Source organism: Anomaloglossus baeobatrachus, chromosome 5, assembly GCF_048569485.1.
Source record: "Anomaloglossus baeobatrachus isolate aAnoBae1 chromosome 5, aAnoBae1.hap1, whole genome shotgun sequence".
Lineage (NCBI taxonomy): Eukaryota > Metazoa > Chordata > Amphibia > Anura > Aromobatidae > Anomaloglossus > Anomaloglossus baeobatrachus.
This window is the reverse complement of record NC_134357.1, coordinates 296,298,258-296,323,237: the sequence shown is the minus strand read 5'-3', so window position 1 is coordinate 296,323,237 and position 24,980 is coordinate 296,298,258. Positions and strand designations below refer to the sequence as shown.

At 43.7% G+C, this 24,980-nt stretch overlaps 1 protein-coding gene across 2 annotated transcripts in view; it reads right to left on the bottom strand.

Moving 5' to 3' along the window:
* Positions 1–24,980, bottom strand: part of UNC13D (unc-13 homolog D) — a 174,067-nt gene that overhangs the window by 12,577 nt on the left and 136,510 nt on the right. For both annotated transcript variants that reach the window (XM_075349607.1, XM_075349606.1), the window contains exons 23-31: positions 23,887–23,982; positions 16,068–16,274; positions 15,919–15,987; positions 15,727–15,806; positions 9,610–9,715; positions 9,143–9,214; positions 5,629–5,712; positions 3,658–3,778; positions 2,434–2,557 (exon numbers count right to left, since the gene is read on the bottom strand). In XM_075349607.1, coding sequence (XP_075205722.1) covers positions 2,434–2,557; positions 3,658–3,778; positions 5,629–5,712; positions 9,143–9,214; positions 9,610–9,715; positions 15,727–15,806; positions 15,919–15,987; positions 16,068–16,274; positions 23,887–23,982 — 959 coding nt within the window. The remainder of the gene's footprint in view (positions 1–2,433; positions 2,558–3,657; positions 3,779–5,628; positions 5,713–9,142; positions 9,215–9,609; positions 9,716–15,726; positions 15,807–15,918; positions 15,988–16,067; positions 16,275–23,886; positions 23,983–24,980) is intronic.

Here is a 24,980-nt window from a genome sequence, read left to right as displayed (position 1 = left end):
AACAAATCCATGGCCATGTCCTGTGATATGGAAATTAGGTGGCTTTAGGACAATGGACACAGGATGACTCCCTGCCGTCACCCTGTAGTAGGAGCTGCTAGCTAGTTAGCAAGGCTATGGAAATAGCCAGACAGAACGACTCCAGTAAAAAATGGTTCATATCTCGCAAGCCATATTTCCGATAAATATGGCAACCATAAAAATGGTGTCTCCGCATGTGGACGATGCCGGCACCCCCTTTTTATGGGAACAGGACATTGGGAAATGCCCCAGGCGTGATATCAGCCAATGGGGAACTGGCAGACAGGTCATGAGTCCCCTCGTTCTGTAGCTAAATTCATAACTGTCACAATGAGAGCATTGGCGTCTGCCTACGACGCTCCCAGGCAAAGTTATAGCCAAAATCCCCTTTGCTGGATAATTCTGATCCATGCAGGGGGAGTGGCAGTGCTTCCCTGTGAGGTCACTAAGGTAGGAGGGGACCTGGATCTGCCCAGGTTGATAACCCTACTTCGGCCATTTTCCAGCGTTCTTCTGCTCGGGGGCCTGGTTGGGACAGACCTGTGAGAGAGTTCCTGGAAACCTGGTCTACAGCGCCCCCCTGTGGCCAGACGCAACAAGGTAACTGATTGAACTGTGTATGCCTGTTTGTAACCCATGCTTTATCTGTAACTGTACTCTGACATATGTATATTCTGTAGATTCCCTATTGTATATATTGTAGTTTCTAGTGTGCTTTAGGCGATTAAATTATATAATTAATCTTGGGCTGTTCTGTTATCTCGATCTTGAATCCCACGTCTGTGTGTTCGGCTAATAGTTACCGTAAATCGGTTGGTGGCAGCGAATTGTGCCAAGGATTGTTGTGGGGAGGCCAGTGAGATTCGGGGAGATTTTATATATTCCGCCCGCGGAGGTCGGGGGAATATATACCTTACTCTCACCGGGGACCCTTCAATAATCGGCATAAGTAGTATAGCGGCCTCCTTGCTTATTGTCGGGCAATTCCATAATTGGCCTGACTATAAGAGGGGCGCTAGAGAGCGCGTCACGTGCTCTGTCTGTCGGTCGGGAGGTATAAAGGAGGGGTGACCCCCACTTGTTACCCCCCGATTGTGACGTACTGGTAGCCAGCGCGGGGGATTTCTGAGTGACCCCCCCGGTGGTTTGTGACAGTGATCAATGTGCTTGAGCCTTAAGGTTACTTTACACGCTGCAATCTCGTCAGCGAGATCGCAAGCGAGCGTACCCGACCCCCGTCGGTTGTGCGACACGGGCAAATCGCTGCCCATGGCGCACAACCTCGTTAGTCCCCGTCACACGGACTTACCTGCCCTGCGACGTCGCTATGGCCGGCGATCCGCCTCCTTTATAAGGGGGCGGTTCGTGTGGCGTCACAGCGACGTCACACGGCAGCCGTCGAAAAGAAGCGGAGGGGTGGAGATGAGTGGGTCGTAACATCCCGCCCACCTCCTTCCTTCCGCATTGCCGGTGGACGCAGGTAAGGAGATGTTCGTCACTCCTGCGGTGTCACACACAGCGATGTGTGGTGCCGCAGTAGCGACGAACAACATCGTACCTGCAGCAGCAACGACATTAAGGAAATGAGCGACGTGTCAACGAGCAACGATTTTTCACGTTTTTGTGCTCGTTGATCGTCGCTCATTGGTGTTACACGCTGCGATGTCGGTAACGGCGCCGGATGTGCGTCACTACCGACGTGACCCCGACGATATATCGTTACCGATATCGCAGCGTGTAAAGTACCCTTTAGTTTGTGACCTGCTGATGCCCATCATCTGAATGCGGTAAGACCGTTCTTGTCTGGGGGGACCCACATTAATGTAAGGAAGGTGGGATCCTTTTCCATTATAAGGGTCTCTGTTCCTTATGTGGGTGGTGCGGGATTTAATATCCTAGTCGTCTGTGGTTGGATATTTGGAATGCTCCTTGTTTAATGTGCCTGACACGTGTCCCTAGCCCATTTGAGCTGGGTGGCTATTGTGGATTGTGTGTCTTCTGTTTTTTATGACACGTTTTTATGTAATGACGCTTTGACATTTTTTAAATACACCTATAAAAAGTTAATTTTTAGGTCTTTTTTTCTTTCTAAGGATTGTGTTCACCCCTTAGCTATTTTCTGATATATACTCCTACCAGGGGTGATATTGGTGGTAATTTTTGCTGTTAATCCAATTATATATATAGATTTTGATCTGTGACTTAGATCAAAAACTGAAATGTCTCCGTAAATTTTTGCAGACCGCAAAAAGACATAAACATGTTAAGAGCCCCACAGGCCATAATGGATACATGTTCTATATGTGAAAATTAAAGATAGAACACATTCATATGGACATCTGAATGAGGCCTTATTGAGACTTTGTGTCGTTTCTGTACAGATATTTATGAGTAACTATTGTGCGCACTTACAAATCAAAGGACTCATCATAAAGAGGATTTAATTCACTCTTCTTGACTTCTGTAGACCGTGGTTCCACTGCTGGAAATATGTGCTTAGGCTCCAATGTCAACTGAACAAATGGGTCGCTGCTGCCTGAGTGCAGGAATAATGAAAAGCATGTTTAACTGATTATTTATGAGCACACAACTGATTGGGTCTTAAAGGGAATCTGTCAGCAGGTTTTTGTTATGTAATTTAAAGCAGGAGACTGACACAAAGTTCAATGATGTGTTATTTATTACCCTGTGTGCTATTGATTACTTATAGTGAAAGTATTAAAACCTGGGATTATCATGGCTGGGACAACATTAGTCCGACCACAGCCCCCCTCTGATTAGCACCTCCCTGTCTATGCACTATGTACATAGAGAGCCTGGTGTGGGCGGGTTAACTTTCTGAGCTCTGCTGCATTGCTAATTCTAAAACTCTGATAGTTTACTGGGTGCAGCAGTTGTGACACAAAGTGATACACTCTCTTTGCCTACATCATGCTGCTCTCTGCTGAGGTAGTAAAAACCTGCTGACAGATTCCCTTTAAGATTAAGCAATACAAGAATATTAATAAACATAACTAATATACAATGCTTTGTGCATTTCCCGCCCCAATGTACTTCCTGCCTCATGTGCCGATAATACCATGTTTTTCCAAAATTAAGACCTCTCCCAAAAATAAGCCCTAGCAGGGTTTTTCAGCATTTTCAGAGCAAGGCTTAAATATAAGCCCTACCCCAAAAATAAGCCCTAGTCGCAATTCAATGAAGTGTCCATAAAGCTAAAAAAGTTAAAGAATATACTTTAATATAGACGCCCACCGGAGATCACAGGGAGGACCTGGGAGCCACGCAGATGTCCCCCTTTTTTGGGGGAGTAAACTTACCCCCAACCATGTTTCTCCAAGAATAAGACTTACCCAAAAAATAAGCCCTAGTGCATTTTTTGACGCAAAAAAAAAAGTATATGACAGTGTTTTATTTTTTGAAAAACACGGTATTAAAATGTGATATCTGAGCGCTGGGAGTCACAATGGTATTAATTGTTTTATATTTTAGATAGTTACATATGGTTTTGAGAGGCAAGGTGGGTAGAAATTGCTGACAGATTCCTTTGAATGTGATTTAGTTTTACTCTTTTCCTGTTATCCATCCTTCTGACCATACCTATACATACAAACTGTATGTGTGTGCTTTGCTTACCATTGGAGTCCAGAGGAAGGAGATTCACTGCATTAAGGATCTCAACATGCAGTTTCTGCTCGGATTGCCGGTAGCTCACTTTTACGGTAACCGCTCCATATTTTTCTGCAGTAGAACCCTGCTGTAAGTAGTTAAGAAAAATAAATATAGATGTGAACACGCATGTATATGTTTATATATATATTATACATATATACATACATTTAGCACAAAAAGTTATACTTTACTCTTCTCTCACCAAAGCACCTTCTTCCACATGTTAGCTGTTTCCTCTACAGGGCATGTGCAAGAAGGTGCTCTGGTCAGATGAGACTAAAGTAGAACTTTTTGGGCTAAATGCGTTTTGCTAAATGCAAAACACTATGTGTGGTGGAAAACTGACACTGCACAACACCCTGAAAACACCACCCACATCAAACACGGTGGTGGCGGCATCATGCTGTGGGGATGCTTTTCTTCAGCAGGGACAGGGAAGTTGGTCAGAGTTGATTGGAAGATGGGCGAAGTTAAATACAGATCAAATTTTGAGGATAACCAGTTGGAGGTTGTAAAAGACTTGAGACTGAGGCGTAGATTCATGTTCCAGCAGGACAACAACCTTATACATACTGCCAGAGCTACAGTGCGTACAGAAAGTATTCAAACCCCTTTAAATTTTTCACTCTTTGTTTCATTGCAGCCATTTGGTAAATTCAAAAAAGTTCATTTCTTTACCCATTAATGTACACTATGCACCTCATCTTGACAGAAAAAAACAGAAATGTAGAAATTTTTGCAAATTTATTAAACAAGAAAAATTGAAATATCACATGGTCATAAGTATCCGACCCTTTACTCAGACACTCATATTTAAGTCACAGGCTGTCCATTTCCTTGTGATCCTCCTTGAGATGACTCTACTCCTTCATTGGAGACCAGCTGTGTTTAATAAAACTTATAGGACTTCATTTGAAAAGGCAGATACGTCTATTATATAAGACCTCACAGTTCACATTGCATGTCAGACCAAATGACAATCATGAGGTCAAAGGAACTGCCCAAGGAGCTCAGAGACAGAATTGTGGCAAGGTACAGATCTGGCCAAGATTACAAAAGCATTTCTCCATAGACTTGTATGAGTGGCGGATTGTGACTGATGATGCTGCGTTGCATCCTCTGCCTGACTGATCAGTCGTGGAACGACTGACCGCCGGGCAGAACGCAACTTGTAACGTTTTTTGAGCAGCGCAATCCGTAGGATTTCGCTGCGCATGCTCTCTCTCTCTGGCTCCCTGCACACGTAACCAAGGTAAATATCGGGTAACCAAGCAAAGTGCTTTGCTTAGTTACCCGATATTTACCCTGGCTACGTGTGCAGGGAGCCCGACACTTCCCCGCTCGGCCTCGCCCCTCCCGCACTCCGCAAGTACACACACACACACACACACACTCACACTCACCTGTCCCCAGCCATGCAGTCACCGGCACTGACTACCTCAGCGCCATGGCCCTGCTCGGATCCACCCACCCCGCACTCCGCCCCTCGCCCCCATTCTTGGCGTCCGGCTCCTGTGAGCGATCAGCTGATCACCTGGCGGCCGGCTCCTGTGAGCGATCAGCTGATCACCCGGCGGCCGGATTGCTCACAGGAGCCGGCCGCCGGGAGATCAGCTGATCTCTCTCATTAGCCGGCCGCTGGGAGATCATCTGTTCGCTCTCAAAAGCCGGACGGCTATTGTGAAGGATCAGCTGATCGCTCTCTCTTTTACAACGGAGTCCGACAATGAATTCTAATTCTTGTCATCCATTGCACAACGCATCAGTCACAAGTGTCAAGCAACGCATGTGAATGATTCAAAACAATGGAAATGTGAACCTAGCCTTAGATATCTCTATGTAGAGACTACACATTTAACAGTGAAACTAATTGATTCTGCCAGTAACTTTCCAGTACAATAGAAACCTGCGCATCCCGTGTTTGAGCCTTTATACCTGCTGCTGGATCTTCTGCTGATAATAACGTTCTATGAGTTTCCGAGTGCTGGAGGAACAAAGGTCAAGATCCTGTTCTAGGGTCTGTAGTAATAGGAAAAAGAGAAATATGGGGAAACAAAGGATTTTGTACAAGCATATTGAGAAGGTTAACTATTTGACCAGCTACATCATATTACATGTAGCTTATTTAAGAAATAAAGGTGTGGTATACAGGGAGCTTAAAGTAACTCTGTGGCTTCGAAAAAACTAGAGACAGTAGAGGTGTAGGCAGTTTTAAATGTCTATACAAAGGATTTATATCTACATATAAAAAATGAGTCCTGCGTGGATAGAGCTACAATCAAGGACATGATAGTGACCTATCGCAAGTATTACAACTTTTCCCATGAGTTACTTTCACTACCAGATGCTGGATCTTACATGGCTGTTATATTAGCAAAATGGAGTAGGTACACACATGACCTCACAACCCCCTTCTCTGTCCCCCCCTCCCCATGTTTCTCCACAACTTCTTTTTCTATCCATCCTTAATCTAGTCTCTCTTTAACAGTCTATATATGTTATTTGATATCTATGTTGTGTACACAATCTGCAATAAACCCTGATAGGGGATTGTATTATTTGTGTTGTTGAAATTCAATAAAATATTAATAAATAAATTAAATATATATGATGTAAATAAGTTAATAAAATAATTGAAACTAAAAAATGAGGTCAGACATTCCTGTAGGTTATGACAGAGTTTGCACACCCTGCAGCAGAGAGTTTGGCCCACTCCTCCATATAAAGCTTCTCCAGATCTTTCAGGTTTTGGGGCTGTTGCTGGGCAACATTGAGTTTCAGTTCCCTCCAAAGATTTTCTATTGGGTTTAGGTCTGAAGACTGGCTATACCACTCCAGGACCTTGAAATGCTTCTTAGGGATCCTTAGTTGCCCTGGCTGTGTGTATTGTCATGCTGGAAGACTCAGCCACGACCCATCTTCAATGCTCTTACTGAGGGAAGGAGGTTGTTGGGAAAAATCTTGTGGACCCCATCCACCCTTCCTTCGATAAGATGCAGTTGTCCTGTCATCTTTGCAGAAAGATATCCCCAAAATATGATGTTTCTACTCCTATGCGTCACGGTTGGGATGGTGTTCTTGAGGTTATACTAATCCTTCTTCTTCCTCCAAACACGGTGAGTGGAGTTGATACCAAAAAGTTCTATTTTGGTCTCATCTGACCACATGACCTTCTCCCATGCCTCCTCTGGAACATCCAGATGGTCATTGGCGAATTTCATGTGCTGGTGTGAGCAGGAGGACCTTGCATACCCTGCAGGATTGTAAGCCATGACGGCAGTATGTATATCTGTGATTTATTCCTGAAGAAGGAGCTTTCCTGCTCTAAAATGCGTAGAAAAAAAATCACTTTTGATCTTCAATGAACCTTTGAAGTTTTGTTCAAAACCCTTTCATTTCCATAAGTGATCCTGTTTACTGTAATCTTTGAGACTAGCTCTCTTCAGGTCCTCCTGTGTAGTTCTGGGCTGATTCCTGACCTTTCTCAGAATCATCCTTACCGCAAGATATTGAATGGAGCCCCGGAATGAGTAAGATTGTCAGTCATGTTGTGTTTCTTCCATTTTCTAATAATTGTGCCAAGAGTTGTTGCCTTCTTGACAAGCTGCTTGCCTATTGTCCAGTAGCCCATCCCAGCTTGTGCAGGTCTACAATTTTGTCCCTGGTGTCCTTAGCTAGCTCTTTGGTCTCGGCCATGGTGGAGAGGTTGGAGTGTGATTGATTGTGTGGACAGGTGTCTTTTATACAGGTAACGGGTTCAACAGATGCAATTAATACAGGTAATGAGTGCAGAGTAGGAGGGCTTCTTAAAGAATAAATAACAGGTCTGTGAGAATTAGAATTCTTGTTGGTTGGTAGGTGATCAAATACTTATTACATGTAGTAAAATACAAATTAATTATTTAAAAATTATACAATGTGATTTTCTAGATTTTGTTTTGGGGGGGGGGGGGTGATTCTGGCTTTCATAGTTGAAGTGTACCTCTCTATTCTTTGTAGGTGTATCAAATACGTATTTTCCCCACTGTATATGACACATATTAAAGGATTAGTTTATCTTTTTTCTATAGTAGTGCACTTCTCCCCAGATCCCTGCTTACTGATTGCTAGGGGGCAATACACTCTTTATGATTGACATTGTGAGCCAGTGGCATAGCTGAGCTATTGCCCCAAGCTGTGCACGCTCTGATGGTATCAGCAGGGGCAGCTTTGCCTCTACATCATAGAAGGAACTCAAGCATACTGAAGCAGGCTGGATCTAACAATCTGGTCAATTTGATTGCAACTCTTGAAAGCAAAGAACTTGAAATTGTGTGCTCCTTCCTTAGAAAATAACAGCTACTGCTGATATACTACAGAGGCGGCTGGAAACCTAGGTAACGGGCGATGCACTAGAAAATGTAAAAACAAGAAACTTTGCAATTTGTCTCTTCTTAAAAATCTTCCTTTTTCAAGAAATACATTTTTCATCAGTACAGAATTCTGGACCTAAAGAGACATGACAAGGGATATTGGCGAGTCATGTGTGATTACAGCACTAGCTTACCTCCTTACCCCCCACTAAAATTAACTGACTGGACACCAGCATGGACTAAATTAATTGGCCACAGCAATTATGAAAACAAACAAGTATAACAGATCAATTATCATGAAAAAGGGGAGGATGGTTTTCGAAACCCATGACCTATAACGGGTAGCATAGAAACACCTCAGATTAGGCTGAATTTTACCTCTAACAATTTATGAACCAGCTCAGAGGCACCTGCTAACCAGCTAGGCTCTATCACCATAATCCACTACCCACAGGCCCTTTCCAGCCCTCAGCTTGGGAGTTCCACTACCCTCCACCACTTAACAAACTCATTTGAGGGGTCCAGAACCTTGTGGGTTCCCCCCACTGATCTGCCCTTAACCACATCCACCAACTTCGAGGACCTTCCTCCTATGTCATACTGCTATGACAGAAATATTGAAAATATACACAATTCCCTTCCCCCTGCTCATACTAAACCCACCAAAAAAAAACAACAAAAGAGGGTGGCTGGGAGTTTACATCTCCTTAGCTTGTGCCTAAAATGACTGTTTCTTGCAAAATGTACAACATCTTATCAACCCTTCCTTACTTCTCGTCCTCTACGAACCCACCTAAGGACATTCCTTACCACTTCCCCATTTTCTTAACCCTTGCAGTGCCAAAAACCCTACTAATCACTTCATTTTCCCCCCAAACCCTGTCATGTCGGCCTCCTTTTAGTGACTGGATTTGAGCGCAATGGCTTCAGTTGATTGAAAGCTCACAATTTTGTAAACCAGTGTTTTCTATCACTCTTTTATTGTATTTTACATTGCATATTGCATAGTTTAGAAGAACTAAAGTGAAACACAAGGGATATGGTTTTTTTTATGTTTAAGACTCATTAAATGAGGAAAAAAAACCACCAGTACTTACAATGAATGTTGCAGCGTGGAGGCTTTCTAATGACAGTCCACAGCCCCCTGCATGGAAACATGACTCCAAGTTCTAGGTGGACAGAAAATTTGCTCAATCAAATATGTAAAGACAGTTTGTATTTCTCTGTATTGATAGGTTCATTGCCATGTACAGTATTTGCATGGGTGAACAGAAAGGAGAGAGTAAACTGGGCTTTTAGTTTTGTGCCCCAGTTTGCAAGTTGTGCATCCCCTGATATCAAATCCTATATCATTATCACATATTAAGTCGCAGTATCAACATTTAGTTGCCCATGCTGCATACACAGCTAGGATCATGTGAGAAGAGGAGTACCAGCCCAAGGTAAGAGATCACACTTTTAAGAGGCATGTGGTTGTACTGTTAACAGTGTGGTGTGACTGGCACTGTTATGGAGGAGGGCACTACGAAAAGTCCTATGTGGGGGTCCAAAAATGAAGTATTACCTTAAGTGCTGCCACAAGCCTCTGGTAGTATCGGACAGAAGGGGTGATTTGGCTAGACAGGTTTGAGATGACTGTAAGGATGTGGGACCAAAGCAGAGACAGGAGGCTGTAAAAGAAGTTAAACACAACTGAAAAAAGTTGACATGTGAGAATTATGGGACATCAATATCAACAAATTTGATGGTTGTAGGAGTTATCTTGAAAATAAAAAGAAGATTTTAGGTACTCAGGGTAAAATCTCTCTTTCTCGGAGCCTTCATTCGGGGACACAAGAAACCAAGGGGTGTATGCTGCTGCCATTAGGAGACTGACACTTGGCAAGCAAAAAGTTAGCTCCTCCTCAGAAGGAATCATCCACAAACCGGAGCCAAGTTGATCAGTTAGTGTGAATGCAATAGGAGAAGCAACCTAAAATCAATATAGACTGGTCCAACAGATACTTAAGAAGGGCAGGTGCTGTGTCCCCAATGAAGGATCCGAGAAAGAGATTTTATGGTGAGTACCCAAAACATTCTTTTCTGTATCGCTTCATTGTGGGGGACAGGAAACTATAGGACATCCCAAATAAGTCTCCAAGGGTGGTTAAAAAGGGCTATGGAAAGAAGCGCAGAGGTGAAGTTCTCAGGTCAGAACCTAGGCACTGTCGTTTGTAAAAACCTTTCTGCTTAGACCAGAAAAAAACAAGGAAAAGGAATAAAAAGAAGTGTACTCTGTAGAATCTGGAAACTGAAATACAGAGAACCAGGAGACACTCTAGAGCTGACAAATATGCTAGAAGGCAAACGGCCCAGGAGTCCCCAGTCACTGGTGGAGTGAACTGGAACCCCAAGTGTTCTATCCCTTACCCATTATGTATCCAGAATGGCAGTGAAACAGCAATAGTAGCCCTAACGGCGGATATACCACTAGAACGACTCTGGATAACGAACAAGGAAACCAAACTTCTGAAGGATTCAAGACGGATAGGGGTGCTGAAACACACTATGACCAGGCACAATATTATTTAAAGACTGGTCAGAAGGAAGAGAAGGGAAATGAAACAGTGAGGGGATAATTTCTCCCCAAGGAGAAGAGTGGAAAACACCTTAGGGAGGGGAACGGAGGCAGAACCACCTTGTCCAGGTGAAGAAAGGAAGTAAGTACTTCGAAACAGGTTTCCGAGCTCTGAAACAAGCCCATGTAAGTGATTGTCATCGGAAGAAAACTTTCTGGGAACAAGAAAAGATATAATTAAAAGCAGTCAAAAGGAGAGGATTGTAGAATGTCAAACCCCAGACAAGGGTCCCAGAGTTTCATGGGAGGCCACTAGAGATTTACTAAGAGTGTCGACCTCACAGAAAAGTGCAATCCATGAATGGACTAAATACCTTGAAAAGATTGAAAGTCAGAGATGTGACCCTGCAAAGAATGGAAGAACAACCCGGACTCAAGGCCCAGTGGAAAAAACATGTACGAAGAGATTTGCATGAAAGGAAGAAGGCCTCCCCACTTTGAGCATGATCAATGACCTGATAAGAAAAACGGAAGCTCTTAGTTTTGCAGCTCACTAGTCAGGCTGGTAACCTGAGGAAATTATAATTCTGTTGTTGGAGAAAGGGGACCCTGGGAAAACACATATAGAAGTTTCCATGGGGTGTCTGGAAGAAGACTACCCCCAAAGGGTAGTACACCCAATGTGAGGATGAGTAGTCCAGGAGACCATCAGAGCATCAGAGACAAACGCTAGTGAATCACAGGAACTGGATGTAAACTGAGGTTCCTTGTATCATACTCTGGATGCTATCAGATTGATCTTGAGAATGCTCCACCTATACAAATATGGATAAAGACCATCTGATGAGGCACCACTGCCCTGTCAAAAGCCTTTCGCAGGCGACAGAAGAAATCCGCTGGATTTTCGGATAGCTGTGGTGGGAAGATTGACAAAAGATCCTGTGTGATACTGGAATAAAGTTCCTCAGCTGAGGAATCTGCCATTCAACATCATGATTTTCCAGCCATTTGGAAAGATATTCAGGGAAAAATGAGAGTAGAACACCGCCATCAGGCCAAGATTAAGTGACTTTGGAAGGTCTGTTACATGAAAGGAATTGCTTGGGCAAAGTGGAAAACTGAGCGATAGGTCAGACTGACTGAATTCTGAAGAGAAGAGTGGCGATCCTTTCTACAGGGAGGACGACTCTAGTTTGTGCGGAACAAAACAGCGTGATCCAGACGACTAGGTGCTGGGTCGGAACAGAAGGAGATGTCGACATATTGAAGATTAATCCTGAATGAAAAGTGTTCTGTGTGACATAGGAACCGAAGAGTCAAACTCTCAGTTAAATAAGTGAAGACTGAGATCCCTCTGGTGCATGGGATGGCTATGCTCTTGACATGATCTTCATAAGGACACTGGAGTAGTGGCTAAGCTAATGGAAACGCTGTGAACTGCCAGTGAGACTCTTGAACTCTTTGGTTGTCCAGAAAAGAAAGGTGAAACGTAGCATCTTCAAAGTACACTGAGTGGAAGCAGCCCCACAGGTTCCATTGAGGATATCATTGAAAGTGGAGACTTCATTCTGAAAGGTGTAGAAGAAAACACATGTATGTTATCTTGAGATCCAGATGAGGACAAGCGGTATCGTTTGGATATTGGACCAAAAAGTGGTCAGAAGAAAAAACCTGGCGGGCTAGCATAAAGCCACGCAGGAAACTTACAAACTTCTAGTTGTCCTTGGTGTAGTCTGAACCCATGAGCCAAATTCTACAAAGCAACAGTGGTAAGCACTGAGCCTGTGATCTAGCTGCTGATGTGGAAGGAAGATGATAATGCCTAAATGGCGACAAGAAGAGATGGAAACGACCGATTGGTCGAGTAAGTGCAGGTTGGGACAGGCTCGGAAAGGTACTCTCATTGAAACGGAGACTTCTTCTGGCATATGGGAGAGAACTGTAGAGGGAGAACACTGATGAGACCTTTGTCCATTAATAATACGACTGGCCCATCCTATGGAATCAGGTACTGTGAACTTGTGACTTTGAGGTGATTCTTATCAACCTCGGTCCTAGGCAGGGACAGCCCTGAAAGAAAAAAAAATGGATACTTTGCATGCAGAACCACCTATACTAACATGAACCACAACACGACAGAGTATGACAATGATGTTGAGAACTATTGGCAGCTGTAAGAAGAGATCAAGAGAGCTATTTACTCATATGGGCAACTTGCTCTACGACTTCCGACAACTCATTTAGGGAGCCCCGGTAGGATGCCTGGTGCAGGAATTTGGCAGGCAGAGACTGCCTTGATATCCCATCCAGCAGAAAAAAAATGGTCACAAGAGGGTGACCCTGCGAGCTGAAAGAGTAGACTTAGCCAGAGGTTTCATATGCTGGTACGGGCTTTCCAAATGAGACCAGACTGACCCTGAAAGTCCTGATCTGTTCAGCAGGAAGGAAGGACCAGAATACGACTAGAAATACTGAAAAGGAAACAGATTCTTGTAGGAGAAGAGGATCCGCCTCCCTGATGTTCAGACTAACTCATTGAGTAGTGGACAGAGCACTTGGACCGCTGCTGCAATTAGTCATGTGGATCATGGTAGATGGTGCAATTGACACACTATGGATAGTGGACAAGCGGATGTTGGCATAGGTAAACGCACCAATGCTGTGGCCGAGGTTTGAACGCTGTAGTCAGAACAGGCACAGATATGAATAGAGTAGCAGTCCAGAGGAAAGGGACAAACTCCATTCTAGTAAATGGCTGCAAGAGCTTCTGAGCCAGGAGTGAGGAACTGGGCAGTGGGGAAGCAAAGGACATATAATAAGGCCTATGGGATAACACATATATAGACTAAAAGGCATCAACAGAAGTCGGCCTTGAACTAACTTGTATGTGTAATTTTCCCACAAAGAGAGAATAGGGAGCGCTCTCCTTGGGGGAAGTGGAGAGCTCCTGAGAGAAAATCATAGAGGAGGTACAAGGCTTGATAGAGAAAAAATATGAACATAACAGATTACCCCAGTTCTGAACCAGTGATTTGGCACTGAGGGTTGTGGCACATGATCACAGGATGGTGATCTGTGGATCTGGAGGGTCTGACCCTCCTAGAGGTGTGTCACGTGGAGCCACAATTGGATAGTAATGGCGCTGGAGAGAAAGAGAAGAGAAGTGGAACAGAAATATGTACACAATGTTCCCTCACAAATAGGAGCAGCCTGACTGGCTGACAATGGTGGGCAACACAGAGAAACCGGGCATGTAAAGCCCACGTGTGTATGATTGGCTGGGACGGCTGAGGGAATTGTCTGGTCGCTGGTGTAGACCTTGTTAAAAAGCTGTGAATTAAATCTTCAGGATCAGCTGCAGAGGTCACGATGGGGCTCAAAAATCTAAGATTAAGTGGTGGGAATGGAGAAATGCAGGGGATGGATAGGATCCCTAGCCCAGCTAAGGAACCCTTCCATCTCTTCCTGGCCTATTATCTCTATTTTTATTTTTTAAGGCAGAAATTCCCACTAAATGCTGGGACCTAGGGACAAGGGGGTACCTGTCCTGAAGATTCTGGAATCTTCTTCACAGTATGAAGAATGGAAGAAGGTCTTCAGACATCCTGAGCCCTGTCTGTTGGGAGGCTGGAAAAAATCTGAACCGTTTTCTCCCTCTACACCATCTGGATCTCAAAGACGAATGGGCAGGGGTATGGTGGCAAGGACTGGTAGCCAAAAATGTGTTAGGGGGTTAGGGTCCTGCCTCCTAGATCAGAGAGGATACAGTAGTGAGAACCCCACACTGTCCTCTTGGTCTCAAGGTGAGATGACAGAGTGACACAACTCCACTCTGTTGACCAATCAAAAGATGTATCTGAAAGAAAAAGGGAAATTATTAATAAAGAAACATCAAATCTAAGATAGAAACGGGTCTGAGTGCAGCCCTGTGTCTGCCTCCTACGGACGCTAAGCTAAAACTGATTGACTTGGCTCCGGTTGGAGGGAGTATATTACTGAGGAGAAGCAAACCTTTTTTTTGCCTATTGTCAACCTCCTAGTGGCAGCAGCATACACCCATGGTTACCTGTGTCCTTCAATGAAGCAATAGAGAAAGCTTGGGTTACTTTTTTATCCTATACATTTCTTTGTGTGGGGGATCATAGAGGGCTCATCTTTGTGGTCAGTAGAATTGTCAAAAAAGTAAGCCTAGTTTCTCTGCACAGCCCTAAAGTACATGTATTAGTTACTTGTTACATTATAGAGCATGTACAAGTATGCCTGTTATGTTCACCCTATTTGTGAATGAAACTTATTTATTTCTGCAGGAAAGACTTCAGTTTCCTCTATAGGATACATAAGGCGGCTCCCTAGCATTGTGCACTCCCTTATGCTTACTTCATCGAAAGACATTTTTAAAAACTCTTTTTAGAGTCCCATAGCAGTAATCTGGTCACAAATTGTACTCCCTTTGGGTCCCCCACATTCAGCTGTATGGAGGATAACATGACAGCCAGGATTTGCTTTTCCTGTAGCCACACTATGGTTGAAATATGTCTTGTGACAGCGCACAATTAAATCAATATGTAGTCTGCATTATGCATGCATAGGCCAGGCTCTCAGAAAAGTCATTCTTCGTAGCCGTCTTCTATTATGGTTAAATTATGAGGACCTAAAATGAAGGACTCCCTTACTACTATTATATCTGAAATGTTATTTCTTAACTAGGCATCCTCTTTAGGCTAAGTTCCCACATACCGAAAATACAATGGATTTTCTACTGCCTATCCGCTTGGTTCGACATGTAATTGAGAGATTTAGATATTTCATAGAAACATTGTGAAAATATCCATTTTGGATACCAGTGCGGGACCTCCTCTACGGGTGGACTAAAGTACAAATGTTTCTTGGGAACTTACGGTTCCCATTAAATGGTCTTTGTTCATTGACCATCCTTGGATTGGAATACCCAACCGCTAGGTCTGATGTGAATTAATTGCCTCCTATAACGTTATGAAGCACTTACGAAGTCACGAGACCCGGCAATGTGGCTGTGAGTTAAGAACTGAGAGCAGACCAGGTCTCACTGATCTGTAAAAGCAGACATTAGGATTTATGGTAATTTAAGTCATATGGATCACTCACCAGTTAAAGTTTTCCTGCACTAGATTCTGGTTCATATATTGTAACTCTGATTCCAAGAACTTCATCATTGGTACAATGCTCTGTAATAATGAAGGCACATATTAACATTAAATAAAGTCTAAACTTATGCTTATTTAGAATAGGGACACATAGATACATCAATAAGAAAAGTCAGCTAGATGTGAGACTCACATCATTGGGATCCCGGGAATCACTGACATTGGCTATGGAGTGGAGATGTTTGGCAATGCCAGAGTCAAGCTGTGATAAAATAAAGAAAAAAATGAAAGATAAAATATAGAAGGGGAAAAAAGTGCAACTATATAAAAAAGAAAACTTACTTTTTGGGCAAGAGCTTGCACCACACCTCGAATCTCTCGATCCAGGCATGCCACAGCACTCTTCAGCTGGTCATAGAGTGTGTGCTGAAATTGTGTCTCACTTATAACATCACGTGTTTGCTCCTCTAGGGATGTCCAATTTAGTTTCTCTGGCAGAGAACGCACCACCAGCCGCAGCTGCTCAATATTGTTCACCACTAAACACAGCTGAGAGAAAGGGACACCATAGGTAAGAGAGTAAAGAGGTTCAGAGTGGAAAAGAATTGAGTTAACTTCAAAGGTTTATTTCTATTATTTCTATTATAGTCTTCTTCTTGAAAGGCTGTTGTACATATTAAATTAAATACAAATAAATCCAATGCTGTCTCTCTTTCACAAATGAAGGATTGAGGAGTGTAAATTTAACCCATTGAAATTAACATAGTGGGTATGGGTGCATAGAGTGGGCTCAGGAGTTGTTCCAATTGCTGAAGTTCAACCACTTCGGATGCTACTGTCAACTGTCAATCTGTAACAGTGGCATTTGAGCAGTTGAGTCCTGCAAAAGGTCCATCCAGCACTCATTGCTTTCCCCTTCTACCACCATAATGCATTCAAGAGTTGCCAATGTGTTACCATTGAGATCGAGGGCCTGCAGAAGGCCCCAATTGTAGAGATCTTGGTATTCCTATGAAGCTCAGCAAGGGGTGTCATTGAATGTGGTTATTTCACAATATACCTCAATACTAGTGAACTGTTTTAAAGGGCATTTGTCAACAGGATTTCACCCTCCAAAGTATTTCTATACTCATTTAGCTCTTTCAAAGCCAAGTCCAGCTATATTTTTACAGGACCAGTCCGTTGTTCCGTTCCTTAGAAATCAGCATTTGAATTCATGTACAAATGGCTATGGTAGATCTGAAGCCTATGTCACTAAAACTCAATTCCCTGCCCAGTGCTGCATCTTCATCCTTGACTGATGGCTCCTTTCCCTGAAGATACACAGCACAGATGCTGTTATTTAAGAAGCAAAAGGCAGCCCTTAAAAATTAATAAATTAAAAAATACACGTTTGGTATCGCTGAATTCGTAAAAGTCTGAACTATCAAATCTAAAATAAATTAAGCCATTCAGAAAATGGCATAACAAAAAAAACGCCAGAATTGTGTTTTTTTGTGCAACAATACAAAAAAATGTAATAACTGGCAATCAAAATATGTTATCTACCCCAAAATTATATCAATCAAAACATAGGCTCGAGGTGCAAAAAACAAGCCCTCACACATCTCCACGTCTCAAAATTTGAAAACATTACGGCTAATGGAAAATGGTGACACAAGTGGAATTTTTTTGTATTTTGTACGATTTTCAGATTTTTTTTCACTACTTAAATAAAACAAAACGTTGCCTGTTTTATATGTCCCTAATCATAATGACCTGGAGAATCATACTAACATGATTTTTACATTGTTTTTACGTTAAAATCTAAATAAATCCCCCAAAAAACCTTTGCAGAATTGCACAGTTTTTTTTCTTGCTTTCCAGTACATCATATGATAAATAGAGATGAGTCAGCCCCCTAGAGTTCGAGTTCGGTTTGTCAAACGGTGCCCCGTTCGACGAACCTCTCGAACCCCATTGAAAACAATGGGAGGCAATCACAAACACCTTAAAACATCTGGAAAACACCCTCAAAGGTGTCCAAAAGGTGACAAACAACTCCCAAGACAACACAAACACATGGGAAAGTGACAAGGACAAATATTCATGCGAAAACTAAACAGCTGGACGAGCAAAAAGAGGAGGAGACACAGATATAGGCATGGCATGCCCTTCTAAAATCATGTAAAACACAGCAAGGGGACTCCAAGCAGACTCTCCCTTTTTTCCAAAAATTGGGCCCCACAGACACCACGTCAGTGGCATCACTTGTGCCCCTGTTGTACACTTCACAGGTAGATTTGCATCAAGCACATTCAAAAATACGCCAGCCTTAACTGTCCCCAGGATGACACTGGCCTAGGTAGCAAAGTCTTTGCTGAACCATGACTTGTTTATCTTGGATCGTTTTTAAAAAAACAGCAAGGGTTACTCCAAGCAGAGTCTCCCTTTTTTCCACAAATTGGGCCACACAGACACCCCTTCAGTGGCAGCACTTGTGCCCCAGTTGCAAACTTGACAGGTACATTTGCATCAAGCACATTCCAAATCCACAAGCCTTTACTCTCCCCAGGATGACACAGGGGTAGTAAAGTCCTTGTGGATCCATAACTTGTTCATCTTGATGAATGTTAGTCTGTCCACATTGTCCATTGTCACTGGACAGACGTGTGCGCTTATCTGTCAGCACACACCCAGCAGCACTGAAGACACGTTCTGAGACAACGCTGGCAGCTGGACACGACAAGATCTCCAAGGTGTAAGTGGCGAGCTCAGGCCATTTTTCAAGATTTGAAGCCCAAAATGAGCAAGGCTCCAGTTGCAAAGTCATGGCATCGATGTTCATTTGGAGATACTCCTGTATCATCCTCTGCAGCCGTTGACTATGTGTCAGACTTCTTGTCTCTGTTGGCCTTGCAAAGGATGGTCTAAAAAAATTATGAAACGATTCAATAAAATTGCTATTACCAGCAACAGATATGGTGCTGCTGGTACGGTTAGACTGTTGATGACGAGACCGTCCCATGTTTGTCAAGTTACAACTGGGAGATTCACTCCGTGCACCACTGATGTTTGGTGGAAACGCCGAGCTAAGATCAAGTAACAGCTTCTGCTGATACTCCTGTATACGTGCGTCCCTTTCTATGGCTGGAATTACTTCACAAAATTTGGACTTGTACCGGGGATCTAATAGTGTGGCAACCCAGTAGTCATCATCACTTCTAATTTTGACAATCCGAGGGTCATGTTGGAGGTAGTGCAGCAAGAAGGCGCTCATGTGTCTTGCGCATCCATGCGGACCAAGTCCACCCTGTGTTTGTGGCATAGAGGTGCTAACCGTTCTTTCTTCCTCTGACATCGCCCCCAAACCTCTTTCAACTGAAATGTGACCAAGGTCTCCCTCATCTACTGAGTCTTCCATGTCTATGGAAAGTTCGTCCTCCATTTCTTCATGTTCTCCTGCACCTTCCTCAACATTTTGCCTGCTACCATGCGCCCTTGTTAATCCCTCTCCCCCATCGTCCCATGCCTGCCGCCTTGGTGATGATGAACGTCTGGACCTTGGTGATATTGTTATCCCTTGCGCATATGAATCCTCATATACTTCCTCCCCTTCCTGTTGAACCTCCCCCTTACTCCGAATAGTGTTTATTGTGTGCTCCAGCATGAAAACGACTGGAATTATCATGCTGATAATGGCATTGTCAGCGCTAAACATATTCATCGCCATGTCGAAACTGTGCAGAAGGGTGCATAGGTCCTTGATCTGAGACCACTCCATCAGGGTGATCTGTCCCACCTCTGCATCTCGTTGGCCCAGGCTATACGTCATGACGTATTGCACCAGTGCTCGGCGATGCTGCCACAGTCGCTGTAACATGTGGAGAGTCGAATTCCAGTGTGTCGGCACATCGCATTTCAGGCGATGAACCGGCAGGCCGAAAGACTTCTAGAGTGATGCAATTCGCTCAGCTGCGGCGGTTGAACGGCGGAAGTGAGCAGACAGTTTTCGTGCCCTATGCAGAAGGCCATCTAGGCCGGGATAGTGTGTTAAAAATTGCTGGACAACAAGGTTCAACACGTGAGCCATACAAGGCACGTGTGTCACCTTGCCCAGGCGAAGGGCCGCACCCAGGTTTGCAGCATTGTTGCACACGGCCTTACCTGGCTGCAGGTTGAGTGGAGACAACCATTTATGAAACTCAGACAGCAGAGCTGCCCACAACTCAGCCGCTGTGTGACTCTTATTTCCAAGTAATTTCAAGGTAAAGACCGCCTGATGCCCTTGTGCTCTGCTGCCAGCATAGTAAGGAGGTGTGCGTGATTCCTTGTGCGCAGTTATAACGCTGGTGGCCTGAACAGGCAGGCTTGGGGCGGAGGTGGAGGACCCAGACGAGGTTGAGGAGGCAAAAGCGTTGGAGGAACTTATACATACAGAGGATTGACGCACAAGTCGTGGGGACGGCAAGACTTGTTCAGCAGACCCTTCTCCATCTGTCACCATAGTTACCCAGTGCCCAGTCAGCGACATGTAACGCCCCTGTCCATGCTTACTGGTCCAAGTATCGGTGGTGAAATGCACCCGTTCACACACAGAGTTTCTCAAGGAAGCGGTGATGTTGTGTGTGACATGCTGGTGTAGCGCAGGCACACCATTCTTAGAGAAGTAGTGGCGACTGGGCATCTGATACTCGGGCACAGCGACTGACATAAGGTCTCGAAAATCCTGTGTGTCCACCAGGCGAAAAGGCAGCATTTCGGTAGCCAAGAGCTTACAGAGGGATAAAGTCAACCTCTTAGCTTTGTCATGGGTCGGAGGAAATGGCCTTTTATTTGTCCACATCTGAGGGACAGAGATCTGGCTGATGTGTGTAGACAGTAGTGTGTCCCTGGAAAAATGCGGGTTTGTGAGGAAAGTGCAGGCGTAGACATGATGTTGCTTTCATCCAACATTGGTGCTATCGATGTCTGAGAGAGCTGTACACCCGCACTTGTTTCCCCTTCCAAACCAACTGACGACCTACCAAGCAAACTGCCTGTTGCGGTTACAGTGGTGGAAGGTATGCGTGGAAAACCAGGTATGACAGCTGTCCCCACAGTCACAGAAGATGAAGAGTGCGTGTAGGCACTGGAAGGGGCAGGCGGTGGTTGGCCCTCTACGCTATGCCGCATTGCAGCACAGTGAGCTTCCCACTGGGAATTATGCTTGGTATTCATGTGACGATTCATGGAAGAAGTTGTCAAACTGGTGAGCTTTTTGCCTCTACTTATAGATTCCTGACAAATTTTACAGATCCCATGATTTGGGAGATCCTTTGCAAGGTCAAAAAAGGACCAGGCTAGGCAAGGCTTAGAGGACATGCGACCTGCTGAGCCACCCCGACTTGTGCTCAGAGGCAGAGTGGTGGCTGAGGATGCAGTTGTAGACGTGCTACCAGTACTCCGACTCTATCCAGGAAGGTGCAAGGTAACTTCGTCGTCAGTTGCATCCTCCTCCACCGCCTCTGTTGACCTCAAGTGCCTGACTGTGGGTTGACAGTAGGTGGGATCTAGAACTTCATCATCAAGCGTTGTGTTTGCACTCCCCTCGCCCTTAAACCTAGCCTCTTCCTGCCCTGACTGAATATTTAAGTTATCATCCCAATCTGGTATTTGCGTCTCATCGTCATCAGTATGTTCCTCATTGTCTCCACCAACAGGTGTTACAGTTTGGGAATGAGGGTCTACATTATGCTCATAAACTTGTTCATCAGGGCCTGAATCTGAGTCACAAAGCTTCTGGGCATCACTGCAGACCATTTCCTGGTCTGTACTCACTGTAGCTTGGGAGCAGACCTCTGATTCCCAGGCTATAGTGTGACTGAACAGCTCTGCAGACTCAGCCATCTCTGTTACACCATACTGTGCAGGGCAGGTGGAGACTTGAGAGCTGAGAGAAAGCAAGTGTGATTGGGATGACAACTCAGAGGACTGTTTTTTTTATGTGGTAGTTGAGGTGGAGGAGAGGGCACTTGTTGGAGCACTTGAGATCCATTCAAGCATGTTCTTTTTTTGTGCATCATCTACCTTTCTTACAGTTGTTCGGGTCCGTAAAAAAGGGAGCACATCGGATTGTCCACGGAAAGTAGTAGTTATCTTACTTTTGCTGGAAGACGGCTTATCTTCAGCAGATGTTAATGTAGCTTTGCCACCTTCCCCACGGACACAAACTTTTTTTCCTTTTCCAACACGCCTGTTCCCCTTTCCACCAGCATCTGTCCTTTTGCCACTCATTTGGTTAGCAACAAGATTAGCCACTTAAAATGTGGTAGCAAAAATTGAGAGGTGGTGTAGATTGCAGAGGTGGTATAGCTTTATTGACAGCTGAAGAACCAACACTGACTATCCCTGACAATGCAACTATGGCCCTACAACTGGCAGCACTGTTTGCTATAAGAATAGCGTAGCAAAATGTGCATGAGGGTTGAATACAGAGGTGCTGGAAATTGCTTGGCACCAGTGGGACAACAATGGAGTATAGCAGCCACTTTTTGGATGCCACTTATGTTCAGCACTATTTGCTATAAAAATAGCGTAGCAAAATGTGCATGAGGGTTGAAAGCAGAGGTGCTGGATATTGCTTGGCACCAGTGGGACACAAAATTAGTATAACAGCCACTTTTTGGATGCCACTAATTTTCAGAACTGCTTGCTATAAGAATAGCATAGCAAAATGTGCATGAGGGTTGAATGCAGAGGTGCTGGAAATTGCTTGCACCAGTGGGACAACAATGGATTATAACAGCCACTTTTTGGATGCCACTAATTTTCAGCACTGTTTGCTATAAGAATAGCGTAGCAAAATGTGCATGAGGGTTGAATGCAGAGGTGCTGGAAATTGCTTTGCACCAGTAGCACAACAATGGATTATAGCAGCCACTTTTTGGATGCCACTTATGTTCAGCACTGTTTGCTATAAGAATAGCGAAGCAAAATGTGCATGAGGGTTGAATGCAGAGGTGCTGGAAAATGCTTGGCACCAGTGGGACAACAATGGAGTATAGCAGCCACCTTTTGGATGCCACTAAGTTTCAGCACTGTTTGCTATAAAAATAGCGTGGCAAAAGTGGGCAGGTGGGTACAGTGGCCGGGTTCTCTGGGTCAGTGGACAGGAAAGGAATTATCCCAGCAGCACTGATCTAAACGCGCGCCCCCCCCCCGCACACTATACGCTGAAATTTGATAATAGTGTGAATCACAGAGTGACTCACACTATTACAGTGAAAAGCCAGCTAGTAATTAGCAAGGCTTTTTTCTGATCGAACCGTTCTTGAACGTAACTCGAGCTGTCGAGCTTTTAGCAAAATACTCGCTTTCGAGTTCGATCTCAAGCACCCCCAAAATCACTCGAACATGAAATTGGCGAACCTTGAACCTCGAACATCGCTCAACTCTAATGATAAAATACAATAGATACTGTCATTAAAAAGTACAACTTTTCCTGCAAAAAAACAAGCCTTCATATGGCTACGGTTGACAGAGAAATAAAAAAAGTTATAATTCTTGGAATAAAGGGAGAAATAAACAAAAGCTCAAAAATAAAAAAAACGCCCGGTCCTTAAGGAGTTTAACAAAACTGGTCCATAAGTTTTCAGAAGTTACAACTGTGTGGATCGTATGGCCAGCTTAGGATTCTCCATGCCTTTAGAGCCGTCTAGTCTGGGGAAGTAAAGCCCCTTGGAGTAGTCAAAGGCCTATTTAGTATATGAAAAACGGAGGTAATAAATGCTTTTTTTAAAGTCTGATTTTAGAGAATTATGTTACACAGGGCTGATTAGGAAGGGAATATTGACATTCAAATGTAAATGCGGCTGGCTTGAGGGCATAAGGGACCTGACTGGTTCCCTTTATGGATTAAAATACTGTTAATGTCTATGACCCTATTAGCATGGCTGCCCTTTGTATAGAACATAATATATACACAACTTAGGCTAATTTTTCAGAAACAAACCTGTGTTTTTTTGTATGCCCTTACTCAGAATTAAATATAATCAAACATGTATTGTTAGAAAATGGCCCATGTAAACCGATAGTATATTGAGGACAAATGAATATTCCACAGTATGAAAATAAAATCACAAACATTTGTTGAAACATTATTTTGGCATCAAGTATGAACAGATAAAGTTACCATGCTTACCTTGTTTGCGGCCTGCCCAGCATCTCTAATATCGGAAACCTCCTCTGCCCTGCGCTTAATCATTGTACAGTACATAACAGCGATACGGCACATGTCCTGTGGAAGCGATGGAGATGTGTGACTAAGGTGAAATAAACAACGGCAGTATTTACAACGCCATAACTCAGGTGTGTAGGGCGAGTTCCCAGCACCTGGGGCAAAGCAACTATTTTGTGCCCCTTAACTCAGGAGCCAATAATGTCCCTTCTATCAATATAGTAATAACTATATTAAATGCCTTATTCACAAAGAACATGCATTGTAATTAGAGTTTACTCATTGACAACCTTTTTTTTCTGCTTTTTGCGAATATTTTGTAAGTAACAAGTTTAACATTTTTTTTCCTTTATTACTTTTTTGCATGTAAATATTTTATTACCCTAGCCCTATCCCTATTACCAGCACTTAATCTAAGCCTAACCTTAACCCTAGCCCGTAGCAAATCCCTAGTTCTAAAACTAGGCCAAGCTCTTCCCCTCAGCCAAACTCTAGCTTAATACACACAGAAGGAATGATGGAACAGGAAGCCGACTGGCAGTTGTTACTGAGGAGTTTCTCTGAGGACAGGAGGATGGGGCGGAGCTCTGCCTCTAGCTCCTCCCTCTGCCTATAGTTCCTCCTCCCATCATAGAATCTCATGGTAACAGCTGCCATCTCCTATCTCAGTAAAGTGAAAGTCTTCACTGAATACAGATTTTACCTCAGAATTATTTTTTTTTATAATAACTGATCAATTCTGGAAGAGAAAGAAGCAAATTTGTCTAAGACATTACAAAGTTGCTTATGTTAATGTGTACTATTGATTTATGAAATCAAAATTAAAAGAAGGTTATGCTTTAAGTCCATAACTAAACTTAACGCAATCCCTAACCCTTACCATAGTTAGAGTCGAAAAAGCGTAAAAATATCAAATCAGCTCTTAGTTCTAAATGAAGACAGTGCTGAATTATATGCACTGCATTTGATTGTATACTGTCTTCATCTGTCTTCAATCATTCCGAGCTAATTTTTTGTCATCTCGGTCGCTGGCTTTGCAGAGCACAGCAGTTCCATCG